Source organism: Mustelus asterias, chromosome 1 (genome assembly GCF_964213995.1).
Source record: "Mustelus asterias chromosome 1, sMusAst1.hap1.1, whole genome shotgun sequence".
Taxonomy (NCBI): domain Eukaryota; kingdom Metazoa; phylum Chordata; class Chondrichthyes; order Carcharhiniformes; family Triakidae; genus Mustelus; species Mustelus asterias.
In genome coordinates this window covers 19,272,179-19,292,765 of record NC_135801.1, presented here as the reverse complement: position 1 = coordinate 19,292,765, position 20,587 = coordinate 19,272,179, and the positions used below count along the sequence as shown (strand labels likewise).

The window sequence follows — 20,587 nt, the reverse complement described above, 5'->3', positions numbered from 1 at the left end:
AGGGTACTCCGGCTTCCTCCCACAGTCCGAAAGACATGCTGGTTAGGTGCATTGGCCATTCTAAATTCTCCCTCAGTGTACCCGAACAGGCGCCGGAGTGTGGCGACTAGGGAATTTTCACAGTGACTTCATTGCAGTGTTAATGTAAACCTACTTATGACACTAATAAATAAACTTTTTATAGCTCTTGGGGATCAAGGGATATGGGAGGAAGGGGGGAATTCGATGGTCAGCCGTGATCAAGGTGAATGGCGGAGCAGACTCAAAGGGCCAAAAGGACTACCCCTGCTTCTAGTTTCTATTAAGTCAAGAATAAGAAATGCAGTTTCCTACCAGAGAGGGGTTCCTGGGATGTATGGCTACAATATTGTGCTTTGCAGATAGGAACTACGTGGTGGCACAGTGGTTAGCACTGCTGCCTCACAGCACCAGGGACCCGGGTTCAATTCCGGCCTCGGGTCACTGTCTGTGTGGAGTTTGCACATTCTCCCCGTGTCTGCGTGGGTTTCCTCCGGGTGCTCCGGTTTCCTCCCACAGTCCAAAGATGTGTGGGTTAGGTTGATTGGCCACGCTAAATTGACCTTAGTGCCAGGGGGTTAGCAGGGTAAATATGTGGGGTAATGGGAATAGGACCTGGGTGGGATTGTGGTCGGTGCAGGCCCGATGGGCCGAATGGCCTCCTTCAGCACTGTAGAGATTCTAGGATTTTATGAAATCTACTTGAAAAGTTGAGAAACACAAGCGCTTAACATGTGAGACTAACTGACCCACAGTCTCCATGCCTTCCTTAGATTCCTTTTAAATAATAGCTCTATCCATGCTATTCTTCAGTTTTCTGATGTTCGCCTTTTGAGATGTAAATGAAGCTTTAATATTTATTTTTGCAATATCACTGTCATGTTGTCATCAACTGGAAAACATGCTTATGGGTGTGTGACTAGTTTAATTGAAGACAGATAGACTACATCAATAAAGCGGGTGTGAAGCAGGTAGTTTGAAATGGTGATAAATAGGGAGCCAGGAGAGCTTGAATAGGACGTTGCATAAGGCAAATAAAAGAAATGGTTTAAGGTTGGCTGTTGTATGAAGATGTGAATAAGGTACCGGAAGTTCTAAGAAACACAAGCTTTAGTGAGGAGCTGAAGGAAATTGGTATTAGTAGAGAAATGGTTTTGGGGAAATTAATGGGATTGAAGGCAGGTGGATCTTCAGGGCCTGATAATCTTCATCCCAGAGTACTGAAGGAAGTGGCCCGAGAAATAGTAGATCCATTGGTGGTCATTGTCCAAAATGCTTTGTACTCCGGAATGGCTCCTACAGATTGGAGTGGAGCTCATGTAAGCCGGCTATTCAAAAAGGCAGGTGAAGAGAAAACAGGGAACTATAGATCAGTGAGTCGAACATCAGTGGTAGGGAAGTTGCTACCATCCATTATCAAGGATTTCATAGCATAGCATTTGGAAAGCAGTGGTATAATCAAAGTTAACATGGATTTGCTTGGCAAAGGGCCAAATGGCCTACTCCTGCTTCTATTTTCTATGTATGTTGCTGTGTATTTCAAAAGGAGCAAATGCAATTGGAAGATTGTAAATAGACGCGGCAAAATGGTGTAAGTTTACTTTTAAAATAAGTAGCCATGAAGTTAAAAAAGGGGATGATGAATTCTGTAAGAAGAAAATTCTAAAGGATTGCAGAAGACAATACAGCATAAGATCAAAGGGAAACACAGACTGAAGGAAACATTGAGGACTGTCTTCTTTGGTGGCTATGCAATCTCGAATAAGACAGAGTGCATGTTGAAGTTAGTCCAGTGAGCAGCAGTTTGCTGCCACCCTCAGAGAGCACCCTAAGAGCAGCAGGGCATTGTGTAGTAAAATTACTGGAATTCAAAAATCTATCAAAACTCTTGACTTTATTAAAGCCAAAATCATTTAGGAAATGTGTAAAAAGTTGTCAGCTGTATAAAGGTATTCTTGTGATTTCAGTGTTCCTTTATTTTTTTTCTTTATTCTATTAATGGGCGGCACGGTAGCACAGTGGTTAGCACTGCTGCTTCACAGCTCCAGGGACCTGGGTTCGATTCCCGGCTTGGGTCACTGTGTGGAGTTTGCACATTCTCCTCGTGTCTGAATGGGTTTCCTCCGGGTGCTCCAGTTTCCTCCCACAGTCCAAAGATGTGCGGGTTAGGTTGATTGGTCATGCTAAAAAAAATTGCCCCTTAGAGTCCAGAGATGCGTAGGTTTGAGGGATTAGCGGGTAAATATGTAGGGATATGGGGGTAGGGTCTGGGTGGGATTGTGGTCAGTGCAGACTCGATGGGCTGAATGGCCTCCTTCTGCACTGTAGGGTTTCTGTGATTAACTTTAATATATAAAACCATTACAATTGGTCTGAGAGTTATTTATCTTGACTTAAAAAACTCCTCATAATACACAAATTGTAAAATAGTTCTGGCAGCTGATTTAAGTTTCCCTTTGGAATTTGGGCAACCTGGCAATTACTATCTGTCATGCCACAACACTTCCTTGCAGAAGCTCTATGTTTTTCTACCAGTGGCTCTGCCAACCCATCTGCAATGATGCTCTCTAATTGGAGAAGTGCTTTGTTTTCACTTTGTTGAGGTTAGCAAGGCGATTTGGCAATTCTCATTGTAATTATTGTACATTACATGATCTTGCCTGTGTGTTTTGGCTTTATATTTGGTATTTCAGCACAAAATGTAGGCTGACACAGTGCAGTCCTGAAGGAGTGCTGAGCTGTTGAAGGTGACTTCTTTCAAATGAGGTGCTAAATCGAGGCACCCCCCTGCCTGCTCGGGTGGATGTACAAGATCCTTGGCAATGTTTCTAAGAAGTGCAAGGAGTTCTTCCCAGGTTCTGGGCAATATTTACCCATCAACCAACATCGTTGAAACAGATTATTTGGTCATTTTCACATTGGTTTTTTGGGCTTTGTTGTGCACACACAGGCTGCTGAGTTCCCATGTTACAAGAGCGAATAGACTTCAAAAGTACTTAATTGGATATGAAAAGCGTTTCGACATCCTGACATTGTCAAATGCACAATGTGAAGACTTTTTTTTCTTTTTCTTCCTATTTCCGTCACACGCCTAATTCTGGGGTTGATTCTCTGGCCCAGGCTCTTTATGTCTGGGGACTCTTGCGAAAGGGGCCGTAACGCGATTTACAGTGGGGAGAACCCATTTTTAACTTCACCTCGTCCCTGGCGAGCGACATAATCTGGACGTAAACCTGAGTCACATATTTAAATCCAATCCTAATTAACATATTCAGATTTAACTTGAGACCAATTCACTGGGCACAACGTGAAGTCGACGGGGACAAAAAACAGGAAATGCTGGAGAATCTCAGCAGGTCTGATGGCATCTGTGGAGAGAGAATGGAGCCAATGTTTTAAGTCTGGATGACCTTTTGTCAGATGCTGTCACACCTGCTGAGATTTTCTGTTTTGGTTTCAGATTTCAGCATCCGCAGTAATTTGCCTTCATCTTCGTGAAGGTGATGGGTGTCATTACTGGTCTCCAGAAATGAAGACCAGATGTGATGACCATGCCGTGGGGTGGCGGCTCAGAGGCCATCGATGCTGGGTGGTCAGGGTCAACGAAGTTACTGTGAAAATCCCTTAGCGTCCTTTCAATGTCCTCGTATTTGCTGGGAACCAAATGCACAATATTACAATGGGGTCGAATAACACGTCAATTTAATGTGCTTACATTTTGCCAAATTAAATTAGGAATCAGTCAGTCCTCAGTCTAATTCTGGTGTTGATGGGAGTTATTGTTGCATGTTGCATTGACAGTTGTACATTTGTTCAGTTACAGAGCTAAAGGCCGTATCACAGAAACACCAGGATCATCCTTTGACTTCAGCAGCATCAGACAGCATGTGGAGCCAATCACTGCTCTTCTCACTCGTGTCCTGGACCAAACCAATCGAATCATTAATAAGAGGGATGCCGTCACCGTCCCCACCAAAAGTGAGTACAGAAGTATGTCTAAAACCCCCCCATTGATCAGGGAAAGGGGGCTTAATTTTAATATAACTTGCAAATGGTCCTTTTACTGGGGCTATGTTTGAGGGGGGCTGGTCTGATGGCTTGCAAATTGTAGCAAAGCTTCCTGGTTCCAGGAGAAATACTTGGTCCCCATTCAATAGAGACGATTTAGAACTTGTGCGTTGAACCAACTTGAGCAAATCCTATTACATTTCAAACTTTCCCTGTTTCTGATAGGAGGTTACAGACACTCTGTTTCTCTCCACACAGGTGCTGTCAGACCTGAATTTTTCTCGCATTCTCCGTTTTTATATCAATGAGCTATTTGAGGGTAAAATGATTGGCAGCACTGAAGTAATAAACAATTTCCCCTCCCAATTTGGTCTTTGATGTTTTCATTTGTCATAGATCCTGATGTATTTTCACAATAATGTGTTACCGGTAGACCCTAATTTGCTAATTTTCTTAATTATCCTCATAGTTGTCTCTTCTGAATTGTAACAGGAAGCGGCATGTCTGGGGTGGGGAGGGTGAATAGCATTCAGATGGGAAGTGACACTTGTCCAGATCCTGCCTGACAAGGATTTTGTTCATCTGAACACTTGGAATATTTTTTTCTTGGTTCCATCTTACCCCTGCTTTTGGCACCATACCATTACCCTTCAGTTTGGAACTATCAGACTGCTGAACCGTGTAGTCACCATCCATGGTTCTATGATTGAGGATAGAGAACACTTCCTTAAAGGTTTGGTAACACTTGACTCCAAGCAACCCCTTGCAGTTCAGTTTCTTTTCTCCATTGTAATTCCTGATCAAAGCATCATTTTTTTTTTGTTGCAAAGTATAGGTAACAGGAGACAGCAGGACAATGTTAATCCCCTTTGTGTAAAAGGTTTGAGCAAAATATTTTCTATTTGTGGTTTAATATCTCACAAAAGGTGCCGGGTGGAGATGTTTTACCTCCCCTGCATATTCTGATTCAACTTTTCTTTGCCAACTAGTTGTGCTTTTAAGATTCAGCAATGATATTACAAATTGAAAACAGCTTCCTTGTCGAATGCCCATCAAATTAATTTATTGTGACATACCCTCTAGAAGCATTCCAAAGCATTGTTATATATTGTTAAAATATGATTCAAGTGATGGGTTTAGTACTTAATCTACTGTAGGGAATATTATGCAGTGGGACTGAAGTTTAGTATTTGAATGGTTTGTGTTCCTTGAGCAGTCATTCCCCTACTTCAGTGCTGACAAGTGATGTGCCAGAGTAATTTAAGGTATGATAATAAAATCAGAAGAAGGGGAAATCACAGTCCAGAGAACAATCTGGAAAATAAGTTGTCAGTATTTTGATACTTCATAGAAATAAAGGAACATTAATATACAAATTGAAATGTATTAAAAACACTGGGCTGTGTTTTATGCAGCCCCACCAGGTGTCTTTTGGGCAGAAGAGGGGCACATAAAATAGGGCGGGCAACCATGCCACCACCGCCCACCCCCGAACTCACCCCCATGTTATGGGGGGGTGGCAAAATTGGCAGCCTGCCCACTGTATTCAAATAAATAAGCAAAGGTCAATTGGGTTTATCAAGCCAGTTAACCCTGATAGTATTCTGCCTACGGCATAAAATGTTTGGTGTGGGCAGCATGGCAAGGGTGGGCAGCCTGATCTTTATTTTGTTTAAGATGTTCTTCAATAGGTGGGAAGGATGGAGGGTCTAATCAGTCTACTACTACCCCCTCCCCCCTCCCCCCCCCCCCCCCACTTCCTATCCAGTCAAGCCACTTCCCCAATCCCAACATGCCCAGCTCCCTGACCCACCCAAACCCTCCCTTCCCGTGATCCTGGACCTACTTGCTTCAGGGATTCATGGGCCTTTTTCCTCCTTCTCCTGCAGTCCTGGCAGTTGCCACAGACGCACTCATCTCGCTGTCAGGACTCATGTCGCTGCTGGCTAATTGGATTGGCCGACAGCTCCAGTGGGCAGGACTTTCTCCCCAGTAAGGGGCAGATGGCCCTTATTTAGCCGTCTGCAGTGTTGAAAAAGCAAAATACTGCAGGTGCTGAATAAGAGATCCATGCTGTTTAAAAAAAATAAAGGCTCGGGTAAAGTTCAAGCAGACTGCGGTACCTTTTGCTTTTGTTTCTGTTTGGGGGTCATGGCTGTGGGTTGGCATGGAGCACGTCAGTTCGAATTTTCTTCGGGGCGGGGGGGTGTCAGTTGCGAGATGTGCCCCCCCACCCCCCCGCATTATTCATCTCTCTGTTTGGATACCATGAAGCAAATGAAAACTGCTTCAGAATATCTATTATTTCATTTCAATTGTAATTGTTTTCAGATTAAAGACAGATTCATACATATCTTGGCACAATGTTTGGGAATATGGCTTAGGCGGCAGGCTAAGGCTGTGTTTTCCTGACTTGTACTCCTTGCAGTCGCTGCACTTATTGGGAGCCCGGGATTGCAACATCAACTTCTTACGTGATAGAGTTGAAGGGACTGAGTCCTCACTGGATGCATGCCGATGATGTGGGAGCTGGTGCTAGTGTTGCTATTTAGCTAACTGCTCTTGTTACCAGTCACTGTAATGTTGCATCTTATATTTCCAACAGCACAGAAACACGGAAGGGACTGCAGCTTCTACACCTTTCAACTTGACTTTTCAGAAATGTGCTGAGGTGAGTTTTCTGCTTCAGCTATGCTACCTTCTGGACCACCAATAAAACTGCTGAAGCTAACAGCAATTATATTTACAGTGTGCTGTCTTTAAATATCCTAATGATTGAAGGATTCACACATGGAGGGGGATTAGTGTAGTGGTTTGTGATATTGTCACTGGACTAGTAATCTAGTAACCCAAGGTAAAGGTTCAAATCCCACTAAGGCAGCTGCTAAGTCTAATGATGTGCTTTAGGGAAGGAAATCTGCCGTCCTTACCTGGTCTGGCCTACATGTGACTTCAGACCCACAGCGACACGGTAGCACAGTGCTTAGCACTGCTCCCTTACAGTGACAGTGACCTGGGTTCGAATCCCGGCTTGGGTCACTCTCTGTGTGGAGTCTGCTCATTCTTCCCATGTCGGCGTGGGTTTCCTCCGGGTGCTCCGGTTTACTTCCACAGTCCAAAAGACATGCTGGGGTTAGGTGCATTGACCATGCTAAATTCTCCGCCAGTGTACCCAAACAGGAGCTGGAGTGTGACAACCAGGATGATTTTCACAGTAACTTAATTGCAGTGTTAATGTGAGCTTACTTGTGACACTGATAAATAAACTTTAACTTAAACAGCAATGTGGTTGACTCTTAAATGTCCAGTCAAGACCAATTAGGGATGGGCAATAATTGTTGGGAGAAAAATGAATAAATGAATCTATTTAAGGATCCAACTTCCAGCTGGAACAGTGTTAAACAAGTTAATATTTGAGAGGTTGGTGTTGTAGTTAGCGAGGAAAATGAATAAGTTGTATGACAAAGTATTGGTGAATGTATGTATGCATTTGCTATGATTGAATGGAAATAGAAAATAGGAATTAAAACAGTGGAAATACACAAGAGGTCTGTCAGAACTTGGAGAAAACAACTACTTTGTAGGCTTTGCCACCCAAATCAAACTATCAATTGTGTCCTTACCTGTGCTGAGTCCACAGTTAGGGTACTTCACAACCTCTGAATTACCAAATGGAGAATTGTGACCAGTTTCCACTGCTGATCTCAACCCAATGATTGCAGCTGCTTCAAATGTGTGAATGTCATTCTTCATTGTGAGGTCTTTTATGGTTGAACAGGTTAGCAGCTTTCACCATCTAAGTGTCTATGTGAAGAGTGCAATTTTTTTTCTTTATTCGTTCATGGGACATGAGCGTCGCTGGCTGACCAATATTTATTGCCCATCCCTAGTTGCCCAAGGGCAGTTAAGCATTGCTGCGGGTCTAGAGTTGCATGTAGGCCAGACCAGGTAAGGATGGCAGATTTCCGTCCCTAAAGGACATTAGTGAACCACATGGGCTTTTCCAACAATCGACAATGGTTTCATGGTTATCATTAGACTTTTGATTCCGGATTTTTATTGAAATCAAATTTCACCATCTGCCCCAGCGGAATTCGAACTCGGGTCCCCAGAATATTAGCTGAGTTCTGGATTTATAGTCTAGCGATAATACCACTGGGCCATTGTCTCCCCCCATGCTGGAGCATCAATAAACACAGCAGTTAGTGTCTTGATGACAAGAGAGAGCTACGTGTTTTCTTTTAAAGTGAAATTCCCAAATGACCATAGGCTGCTCTGCTCTTTGAGGAGGAGAGCTGACTGGTGGTGATTTAACCTGAGGGTCGCCACACCTCAGGCGAGGGGCAAGGTTGAGAATGAAGAGCTGAATAACATCAGCTGGTATGGGAATTGAGCCTGTGCTGTTGGCTTCGCTCTGCATCACTAACCAGCTGTCCAGCCAACTGAGCTAAACCGTAATGTTATAAGACACTAGTTAGGCCTCACCTGGTTTACTGTCTCCAGTTCTGGGCTCCATTCTTGAGGAAGTCTGTGAAGACATTAGAGACAGTACAGAGGAGTTGCACAAGAATGATTCCATCGATAAATAACTAACTATGATGATAGACTTGAGAGGTTGGGACGCTTTTCCTCAGAGGAAAGAAGGCTCAGAGGAGACTTGATGGAGATATTCAAGATCCTGAGGGGTATGGACAGGATAAATACGGTGAAATTGTTCCCTCTCAAGAGGACATTTGATTTGATTTATTATTGTCACATGTATTAGTATACAGTGAAAAGTATTGTTTCTTGCATGCTACACAGACAAACCATACTGTGCTAAGAGAAGGAAACGAGAGAGTGCAGAATGTAGTGTTACAGTCATAGCTAGGGTGTAGAGAAAGATCAACTTAATATAAGGTAGGCCGATTCAAAATCTGATGGCAGCAGGGAAGAAGCTATTCTTGAGTCGGTCGGTATGTGTCTTTTGTATCTTTTCCTGACGGAAAGAGAGAATGTCCGGGGTGTGAAAGGTCCTTGATTATGCTGGCTGCTTTTCCGAGGCAGCAGGAAGTGTAGATGGAGTCAATGGATGGGAGGCTGGTTTGAGTGATTGACTGAGCTTCATTCACGACCCTTTGTAGTTTCTTGCGGTCTTGGGCAGAGCAGGAGCCATACCAAGCTGTGATACAACCAGAAAGAATGCTTTCTATGGTGCATCTGTAAAAGTTGGTGAGAGTTGTAGCTGACATGCCAAATTTCCTTACACTCCTGAGAGAGTGGAGGCATTGGTGGGCTTTCTTAACTATAGTGTCGGCATGGAGGGACCAGGACAGGTTGTTGGTGATCTGGACACCTAGGAACATGAAGCTCTCGACCACTTCCACTTCATCCCCGTTGATGTAGACAAGGGCATATCTTCCATTATGCTTCCGGAAGCCAATGACTATCTCCTTCATTTTGTTGACATTGAGGGAGAGATTGTTGTCATCACACCATCTCACCAGATTCTCCATCTCTTTCTTGTACTCCGTCTCATCATTGTTTGAGATCCGACCAACAACGGTGATGTCATCAGCAAATTTGAAAATCAAGTTGGTGGGGAATTTGGCCACACAGTCATAGGTGTATAAGGAGTATAGTAAGGGGCTGAGGACACAGCTTTGTGAGACACTGGTGTTGAGGATGATCGTGGAGGAGATGCTGTCACTTATCCTTACTGATTGCGATCTGTGGGTTAGGAGGTCTCGGATCCAGTCACAGAGGGAGGAGCTGAGGCCCAGGCCACAGAGTTTGGAGCTGAGTTTTGTAGGAATAATGGTGTTGAAGGCTGAGCTATAGTCAATAAATAGGAGTCTGACATAGGCGTCTCTGTTATCTAGGTGTTCCAAGGTTGAGTGTAGGGCCAGGGTGATGGTGTCTGCTGAGGACCTGTTGCAGCGGTAGGCAAACTGTAGTGGATCCAGGCAGTCTGGGAGACTGGAATTGATTTGTGCCATCAAGAACTAAATTTAAAATAATGGGCAAGAGGTTTAAAAGTGATGTGAGGAAACATTTGCGTACCCAGATAGTGGTTGGAATCTCAAGCAAATTCCCTGAAAGGGTGGCAGAGGCTGGTTTGATCGATGTATTCAAAAGGGAATTGAATTACTGTCCGAAAAGAGAGAATAAGCAAGGTTATAGGGATAAGGCAGGAGAGTGGAACTAACTAGAATGCTCTTTCGGAGCGCCTTGGAAGACTGAATGGGCCGAATGGTCTCCTTAGCACTGTAAAGATTCTGTAATTAGAAATGCAAGTGCTATATTCATAAGATTTATAGCTAATTACAGAAAGAATAAGCCCAAACGGTATGTAAGAAATCTCTTGTGTCTAAAAGCGGTTTTATAAGACTGGATAAAATTTGTGTGTAAGAAGAAAGTCAGATTCTGTGATAAATAAGATAGACAAATGCAGGAGGGGTGCATCCATGAGGCATTCCTTTATCGGATTAGATTAATACAACATGAGCTTTCTCTTTAAAGCTGTGATAATACATAAGTCATGATGTGGAGATGCCGGCATTGGACTGGGGTAAACACAGTAAGAAGTTTAACAACACCAGGTTAAAGTCCAACAGGTTTATTTGGTAGCAAAAGCCACAAGCTTTCGGAGCCTTAAGCTCCTTCTTCAGGTGAGTGGGAATTCTCTTCACCGCACAGGACCTTCAACCGATGCTATACACTAGATATATCGATGACATTTTCTTCCTTTGGACTCATGGTGAACAATCACTGAAACAACTATATGATGACATCAACAAGTTCCATCCCACCATCAGACTCACCATGGACTACTCTCTGGAATCGGTTGCATTCTTGGACACACACATCTCCATTAAGGACGGTCACCTCAGCACCTCACTATACCGCAAGCCCACGGATAACCTCACGATGCTCCATTTCTCCAGCTTCCACCCTAAACACGTTAAAGAAGCCATCCCCTACGGACAAGCCCTCCGTATACACAGGATCTGCTCGGATGAGGAGGATCGCAACAGACACTTCCAAATGCTGAAAGATGCCCTCATAAGAACAGGATATGGTGCTCGACTCATCGATCTACAGTTCCGATGCGCCACAGCGAAAAACCGCACCAACCTCCTCAGAAGACGAAACACGGGACACGGTGGACAGAGTACCCTTCGTCGTCCAGTACTTCCTCGGAGCGGAGAAGCTACAGCATCTCCTCCGGAGCCTTCAACATGTCATTGATGAAGACGAACATCTCGCCAAGGCCATCCCCACACCCCCACTTCTTGCCTTCAAACAACCGCACAACCACAAACAGACCATTGTCCGCAGCAAACTACCCAGCCTTCAGGAGAACAGTGACCACGACACCACACAACCCTGCCACAGCAACCTCTGCAAGATGTGCCGGATCATCGACACAGATGCCATAATCTCACGTGAAAACACCATCCACCAGGTACACGGTACATACTCTTGCAACTCGGCCAACGTTGTCTACCTGATACGCTGCAGGAAAGGATGTCCTGAGGCATGGTACATTGGGGAGACCATGCAGACGCTGCGACAACGGATGAATGAACACTGCTCGACAATCACCAGGCAAGATTGTTCTCTTCCTGTTGGGGAGCACTTCAGCGGTCACGGACATTCGGCCTCTGATATTCGGGTAAGCGTTCTCCAAGGCGTCTTCACGACACACGACAGCGCAGAGTCGCTGAGCAGAAACTGATAGCCAAGTTCCGCACACATGAGGATGGCCTCAACCGGGATATTGGGTTCATATCACACTATCTGTAATCCCCACAGCTTGCCTGGACTTGCAGAGTCTCACTGGCTGTCCTGTCTGGAGACAATACACATCTCTTTAACCTGTCTTAATGCTCTCTCCACTCACATTGTCTGTATCTTAAAGACTTGATTAGTTGTAAGTATTCGCATTCCAACCATTATTCTGTAAATTGAGTTTGTGTCTTTATTTGCCCTGTTTGTGAACAGGATTCCCACTCTCCTGAAGAAGGAGCTTAAGGCTCCGAAAGCTTGTGGCTTTTGCTACCAAATAAACCTGTTGGACTTTTACCTGGTGTTGTTAAACTTCTTACTGTGATAATACAGAAGAGCAGTGCTTTAAGGATACTTACAGAAATAAAATATGAAGAATTTTTAATGCAGGATTATGTTGCTGGTATTGGAACTTAAAAGTACAGTTGACATGTGCTGCATGGCGTAAGTTTAGATTTGTTTTATTTACATGAAGATCTTCCATTTGCAGTGAAGAATTATTGGCTAATTGTGCCCTCTAGTGTGCTCAATGTCTCTCTGCACACACATCGGAATTTCACAAATGACAAACTATTGCTGAGAAACTTGTTGCTGTTCCTCTTCCCACACCCCGAGAAACACGACTTACTCTCAAAACAGCGTTAAGGTCGGTCGAGTGACAGGCCTAAGCAAAATTCGGGCCTCAATTTAAATGTTGCCAGTGGGCAAAGGGCCGCTCTCTGAAGCCAGCCAGTAGATTGGGTTGGGCGCAGAATGAGAATTGATTCGCTCCTATACAGAACTGCCAGGTTGGGTTCAGGGAGTGTGGATAGTGGGGAAGGAGGGTTGTGGTGGAGCAGAGGAGAAGGGTGAATCTGGGTGGGGGAATCACAAGTGTGTGAACAGGGGGACCAATTTTGTTGATGGGCCCAAGGGAAGCACTTCCCTCAGTGGAATTTCCCTCACCATGATGAACCAATGGGAAATGTTGGCTATAAATGACTTTTTTAATATATTTATTTATGGGACATGGGCGTCATTGGCTGACCAGCATTTATTGCCCATCCGTAATTGCCCTTGGAGGGCAGTTGGAAGTCAGTCACATTGCTGAGGCTCTGGAGTCACATGTAGGCCAGAGCAGGTAAGGACGGCAGATTTCCTTCCCTATGGGATGTTAGTGAACCAGATGGGTTTTTCTGACAATCAGCATTGGTTTCATGGTCATCAGCAGATTCTTAATTCCAGAATTTCTTTTAGCTGAATTTGAATTCCATCAGTCGTGGTGACACGGTGGCGCAGTGGTTAGCACTGCTGCTTTACAGCCAGGGATCCGGATTTGATTCCTGTCTTGGGCCTGTGCAGAGTCTGCATGTTCTCCCCGTGTCTGCATGGGTTGCCTCCTGGTGCTGGGGTTACCTCCGGGTGCTCTGGTTTCCTCCCATAGTCCGAAAGACATGCTGGTTAGGTGCATTGGCCATGCTCAGTTCTCTCTCGTTGCACCTGAACAGGTGCCGGAGTGTGGCAACTAGAGGATTTTCACAGTAATTTCGATGCAGTGTTAATGTAAGCCTACCTGTGACAAATATAAATAAACTTCAAAAGGATTTGAACCTGGGTTCCCCGGACATGAGTTGAGTTTCTGGATCAATAGTCCAGTGATGATACTACAAGGCCATTATAGATAGTGACTGAATGGCACGTCATAATGTCATGCATCTTGATTCACCATTTGATGACAGTCAGCCTTTATTGTTCTTGACTCAAAAACACAGACTCCATTAATCCCAGTTTTGTTTTAGTTTTTTAAATCCAAAAGCTGTTTGTTTTAATAAAAAATAGAAAATGCTGGCAAAAACTCATCAGTGGAGTGAGAAAAACAGAGTTAATGGTTCAGGTCAATGACCTTTTATTAGAATCATAGAATCCCTACAGTGCAGAAGGCCATTCGGCCCATCATGTCTGCACTGGCCACAAACCCACTGAGGCCCTATCCCTGTAACCTCACCACTAGGGTCAATTCTAGCATGGCCAATCAACCTAACCCACACTTTGGACTGTGGGAGGAAACTGGAGCACCCGGAGGAAACCCACACAGACACAGGGAGAAGGTGCAAACTCCACACAGACAGTGACCCGAGGCCGGAATTGAACCTGGGTCCCTGGCGCTGTGAGGCAGCAGTGCTAACCACTGTGCCACTGTGCTGCCCCTAACCGGGAGAACTGAGAAACGTAAAAGCTTTCGAGCAAGAGAAAAGGCGAGGGGTGGGGAAACGGAACAAAAGGGAAGATTGCCTGAAATATTGGCTGGAATTCTTTGGACATTTATGCCGGATGATTTTTCTGTCCCGCTGCAGTGAACGGATATTTGCCCGAGCGGCAAATTCTCCGTCCTCTCTGCCAGTGGTGGCGGGGTGTGAATGGCCGAAGAATTCCGGTCAATAACTTTGTTTCTGTCTCCACAGATGCTGCCTGACCTGCTGAGTATTTCCAACATTTTATTTTACATTGCCAGCATTTGCAGAGTTTTGCTTTGTCTATTTTCTTTGCTATGCTTCATAGGACCACTAATCAGAGCCAGAATTGTTTGAACAGGATATTGTCGGTATTGAAGTGTTAACTCACCTTTACAATTGAGATCACTGAAACTAAGTTCAATCATGTTGGAAGCTAGGGGATAAAATTTTTATTTTTTGACTGAGAATCTTATAAGCGTGCCGTCATTCAGAGAGCATTCTCTTTATTAGCACTCGATTTTAAAACATTTTACATGAAGTGCAAGCCACGTTGGAGAGGACTTCAACAGACAGTGCCATATGGGAAAGCATTTTCTTTGGTATTCTTAAAAGTCTCATCACTCCAGCCAAGGAAGATAATATATTGTCAGTTTAATTATTAAAAAAGTAATGATTATGCTGAAAATTTCAGTCTGCCCTTCTCCAGTTTGAGTTCTGCACTTAGATTCTTTGTTTACGTTGCCCTTTACTTCTTTCGACACTTTGGCCTCCCCAGGAGATGCGCTTAAAAGCAGCAATGAGAATAGGTGGTGCTGATTTCAGACAAGCCTCTTAACCTTTCCTGAATCACATGCGGTGAAAGGTGCAAGATTCGCTCTGGGAACATTGACTGTGCTCCCATTCTGGAATGTGCACACTCCGTGATTATTAACATTAAGGTTGAGCCCCCCCAGTCCTGCCAATTCTTGCCCTCCTCTGACCTCTGTCGTTCTGTTCAGACAGAAACAAGGGATGTGAAAGAGGATTCCGTGTTAGCTGTGGCTCAGTGGGCAGCACAGCCACCTCAGAGTCAAAAGGCTAAGAGTTCAAACCCCACTCCATAGACGGAAAATCTAGGCCGACAATTCAGTGCTGCTTTATCACGAATGCCGTCTTGACATTATACAAGTTGCTCTCCTGGATCGGTGTACAGCATCCCTTGGCACCATTTCAAAGGACAGATTTTCTGGCCAATATTTAGTCCTCAACCAATACCACTGAAGTAGGTTATCTGGTCATTATTGTAGAATCCCTACGGTGCAGAAGGAGGCCATTGAGTCTGCACTAACCATAATCCCACCCAGGACCTAACCCCATAGCCCCATGCATTCACCCTAGCTAGTCTCCCTGCCATTAAGGGACAATTTAGCATGGCCAATCCACCTAACCGGCACATCTTTGGACTGTGGGAGGAAACCGGAGCACCCGGAGGAAACCCACGCGGACACAGGGAGAACGTGCAAACTCCACACAGGCAGTGACCCAAGCCCGGAATCAACCCTGTTAAGGCAGCAGTGCTAACCACTCTGCCACCGTGCTACCCTCTGTTGCTGTCTGTGAGACCTGGCTCTGCACAGTTTAAACAGACAAATAAAGGCTGGAATAATCTAGCCGTACATGCCGCCGGGATTCTGTCATCGTGCTGGCGATGCATCCCCTGCCGCAGGTTTCCCTAAAGGCGTGGGGTGGCATCAATAGGAATTCCTATTGACAGCGGTGGGACCAGAAGATGCTGCTGCCAACGAACAGCGCACCACCTGCTGCAACTGAACAAAACGCTGAGGGGAGGCCAGAGCAGCACACCCAAAAATAGGTAATAATAGGTTTAATGTCTCATGAGGGTGGGTGGGGGGGCTGGTTAGCTCAGTTGGCTAGACAGTTAACGTGTGGTTCAGAATAACACTAACACCTCAGGGAGTTCAATCCCCATTACAGCTGATGTAGCTTTGAAGCTGTCTCCTGCCCTCCTCCATCGTAAAGCTACCGCACAAGCTGTGGTTTGGCCACACTCGAACAATCCAGGAGAGAAATGTCTCATGAGAGAGATGGTCTTCTCCTCATTTACCAATAGACGGCTTATAGTCATGGTGCAATTTGTTTTTAAATGCTACGATATCCAGAACTAATGATGTTTTTGGGGTGGTGTTGAAGGTGCCTGGGCTGAACTTTACATGCCCCCAGCAGGTGTGTTCCCCATGGGGGGTGGGGGTAGGGGAGTAGGTAAATGGGGCGGGACCCATCACCTTTCTGCCCATCCCCAAGCTCACCCTCATAATACGCGGGGGTGGTGTTGCGTGCGGGTGCCAGAATTCTAATCCAAATTCTGGCACCTACATACAACACCACCAATTAAAGGCCAATCAGGCTTGTAATCATGCAGGGCAGGAGTGGGAAGCTCAATTTTAAAAACTAAATGTTTATGAAGGATGAGAAGGGCAGGCGGGGGTCGCTCTTCATGGGCTGCCTTTTGCCTATCCATAGAATTATAGAATGCTAACAGCGCAGAAGGAGGCTTTTTGGCACATTGAGCCTGCACCGATTCTCCGACAGAGCATCTTAGAATCATAGAATCATAGTGCATGTCCGCAGATATTCCACTCGAGGTTGAGTACAAGATCGCTAACATGGGTCATATCAAATATTACTTGGCACCCAAGATTGAAGATGAGGAGTGCAGAAAGAAGCCATTTGGCCCATCGAGTCTGCACCAACCACAATCCCACCCAGGTCCTAGCCCCAAATCCCTACATATTTTACCCACTAATCCCTCTAACCTACGCATCTCAGGACACTAAGGGGCAATTTAGCATGGCCAATCAACCTAACCCGCACATCTTTGGACTGTAGGAGGAAACCGGAGCACCCGGAGGAAACCCACGCAGACACGAGGAGAATGTGCAAACTCCACACAGACAGTGACCAAAGCCGGGAATCGAACCCAGGTCCCTGGAGCTGTGAAACAGCAGTGCTAACCACTGAGCTACCGTGCCGCCCACAGGCTTCCCCCCATAACCCCACACATTTACCGTGGCTAATTCCTCTAACCTGCACTTCTTTGGACACTAAAAAGGACAATAGATCATGGCCAATGCACCTAACCAGCACATCTTTCACACTGTGGGTGGGAGTCAATCAAGATGCCAGAGTGTGACGACTTCTTGCAAGCTGTGCCCAGCATACCTTCTAATTCTCTTTTATGCTCCTATGCTTCTAAAACTTTATTCGAACTCTCTTCTTTCTCTACACCCTGGCTATGACTGTAACACTACATTCTGCACTCTCTCCTTTCCTTCTCCATGTTTGGTATGCTTTGTCTGTATACAGTAAGAAGTCTCACAACACCAGGTTAAAGTCCAACAGGTTTATTTGGTAGCATGAGCTTTCGGAGTGCTGCTCCTTCATCAGGTTACTCACCTGAGCAGCACTCTGAAAACTCATGCTATCAAATAAACCTGTTGGACTTTAACCTGGTGTTGTGAGACTTCTTACTACCGGCATCTCCACACTTTGTATAGCGCGCAAGAAACAATACTTTTCACTGTATACTAATACATCTGACAATAATAGAATCAAATCAAAAAACCCACGCAGACACGGGGAAAATGTGCAAACTCCACACAGTCACTCAAGGCCAGAATCGAACCAAGGTCCCTGACACTGTGAGACAGCAGTGCTAACCACTGTGCCACCCCCTCCTTAGGTTGACACCCAATTTCTTCCAACACAATTCTCTCCTTTAAACTCCTCCTCACCCACTGCCCCCTCTCTCTAATCTACCAAAACCCTCCTGGCCCAAGACCCCAACCTAGCTGCTCCAGGGATTCAGGGCCTTGGGGTCCTTCCTCTCTTCACTAACAGTCCTGGATGCAGCCACTGACACTCTCCTGCCACTGCTGGAAATGATGGAGCTGCTGGCAGGGCAGGGCAGGATGTGGGGTGTAGGCCCCACGCGACCCTCATTAATCATCCCCGGCACTTTATGGCTGCAGGGCAGGTCTGCTGGGAGCCAATGTGAGGAGAGGGGGGTGGGGGGGGGGGGCACGCGGTCCGGACCATGTATCATACAGCCCCGAGTAATTTGGAAGTTTAGTGGAACGGTCAAGTTCTGTTGATGTAGTACAATATTCTGACCAAGAGATGGTGCAGTATCCTTTATATTGGAATACAGAATGTTAAATTTCACTGAAGAATCCAACCACTGGGTGGCACATGGTTTGTTATTGCCTACAAATTAGGAGCAGGAGGGGGCCATTCGGCCCTTCAAGCCTGACCTGCAATTTGGTTGATCTGATTTTGGTCACAACCCTACTTTCCTCTCTACTCTCTCTTACCTTTGACTCCCTCGCAACTCAAGAATCTATTGAACAGGGTCTTAAGAATAGAAACATAGAAAAACTACAGCACAAAACAGGCCCTTCGGCCCCACAAGTTGTGCCAAACATATCCCTACCTTTTAGGCCTACCTATAACCTTCCATCCTATTAAGTCCCATGCACTCATCCAGGAGTCTCTTAAAAGACCCTATTGAGTTTGCCTCTACCACCACTGACGGCAGCCGATTCCACTCGCCCACCACCCTCTGTGTGAAAAACTTCCCCCTCACATTTCCCCTGTACCTGCCCCCCAGACCTTAAACCTGTGTCCTCTCGTAGCAGCCATTCCCACCCTGGGAAAAAACCTCTGAGAGTCCACCTGATCTATGCCTCTCAACATCTTATACACCTCTATTAGATCTCCTCTCATCCTACGTCTCTCCAAGGAGAAAAGACCGAGCTCCTTCAGCCTATCCTCATAAGGCATGCCACTCAATCCAGGCAACATCCTTGTAAATCTCCTCTGCACCCTTTCAATCTTTTCCACATCCTTCCTGTAATGAGGCGACCAGAACTGAGCACAGTACTCCAAGTGGGCTCTGACGAGGGTCTTATATAGCTGCATCATCCCCGGACTCCTAAACTCAATCCCTCGATTGATAAAGGCCAGCACACCATACGCCTTCTTAACCACCTCCTCCACCTGCGGGGCCGATTTTAGAGTCCTATGGACCTGGACCCCAAGGTCCTTCTGATCCTCTACAGTACTCAGAGTCTTTCCCTTTATATTGTACTCCTTCATCTCATTTGACCTGCCAAAATGGACCACTACGCATTTATCTGGGTTGAAGTCCATCTGCCACTTCTCCGCCCAGTCTTGCATCCTATCTATGTCCCCCTGTAACTTCTGACATCCCTCCAGACTATCCACAACCCTACCAACCTTCGTGTCGTCGGCAAACTTACCAACCTATCCCCCCACTTCCTCATCCAGGTCATTTATGAAAATGACAAACAGCAAGGGTCCCAGAACAGATCCCTGGGGCACACCACTGATGACCGACCTTCATTTAGAAAAAGACCCTCTATACCCACTCTCTGCCTCCTTTGGGCAAGCCAGTTCTGGATCCACCGGGCAGCAGCCCCTTCGATCCCATGCCCTCTCACTTTTTCTAGAAACCTTGCATGGGGGACCTTATCGAACGCCTTGTTAAAATCCATATAAACCACATCTACCGCTTTCCCTTCGTCAATGTGTTTAGTCACATTTTCGAAGAACTCCACCAGGCTCATAAGGCATGATCTGCCTTTGACAAAGCCTTGATGAGTATTCTTGAGCATACTAAACCCCTCTAAATGCTCATAAATCTTGTCCCTCAGGATCTTCTCCATCAGCTTACCAACCACTGAGGTTAGACTCACTGGTCGGTAATTTCCTGGGCTATCCCTATTCCCCTTCTTGAAAATAGGAACCACATCCGCAATCCTCCATCGACGACGCAAAGATCATCGCCAGAGGCTCGGCAATCTCTTCCCTCGCCTCCCACAGTAACCTGGGGTACATCCCATCCGGACCCGGCGACTTATCTATCCTGATGCCATTCAAAGATTCCAGCACAACCTCTTTGTTAAAGTCCACATACTCAATCTTTTCAGTCCACCGTAAGCCCGCAGTACATCCAACCAGGTCCTTCTCCTCTGTGAAAACCGAGGCAAAATACTCATTAAGCACCTCTGCCATTTCTACTGGTTCCATACAGATTTTCCCGCCTTCACCTTTTATAGGCCCTATTCCTTCATGTCTCATCCTTTTATGCTTCACATATTTATAGGACGCCTTAGGGTTTTCCTTAATCCTACCTGCCAAGGCCTTCTCATGACCCCTTCTGGCTCTCCTAATTTCCTTCTTTAGTCCCTTCCTACAAGCCGTATACTCATCTAGATCCCTATCTTCGCCAAGCTCTCTGAACCTTTTGTGTGCTTTCCTTTTCTTCTCGACTAGGTCCCGCACAGCTTTCGTGCACCACGGTTCCTTTAACCTACCAACTCCTCCCTGTCTGCTCGGAACGTTGTCCTGTAGAACTCTAGACAGACATTCCTTGAAAAACTGCCACCTCTCTTCAGTACATTTCCCCGAGAATACCTCCTTCCAATTTACTCCTCTAATTTGCTACCTTATGTCTTCATATTTCCCTTTACTCCATATAAACGCTTTCCTAGCTTGCC

The 20,587-nt window shown here is 45.6% G+C and overlaps 1 protein-coding gene across 1 annotated transcript in view; it reads left to right on the top strand.

Moving 5' to 3' along the window:
* Positions 1 to 20,587, top strand: part of LOC144491933 (limbin-like) — a 154,147-nt gene that overhangs the window by 3,194 nt on the left and 130,366 nt on the right. The window contains exons 3-4 of the mRNA XM_078210194.1: positions 3,836 to 3,996; positions 6,632 to 6,697. Of these exons, the coding sequence (XP_078066320.1) occupies positions 3,836 to 3,996; positions 6,632 to 6,697 (227 nt within the window). The remainder of the gene's footprint in view (positions 1 to 3,835; positions 3,997 to 6,631; positions 6,698 to 20,587) is intronic.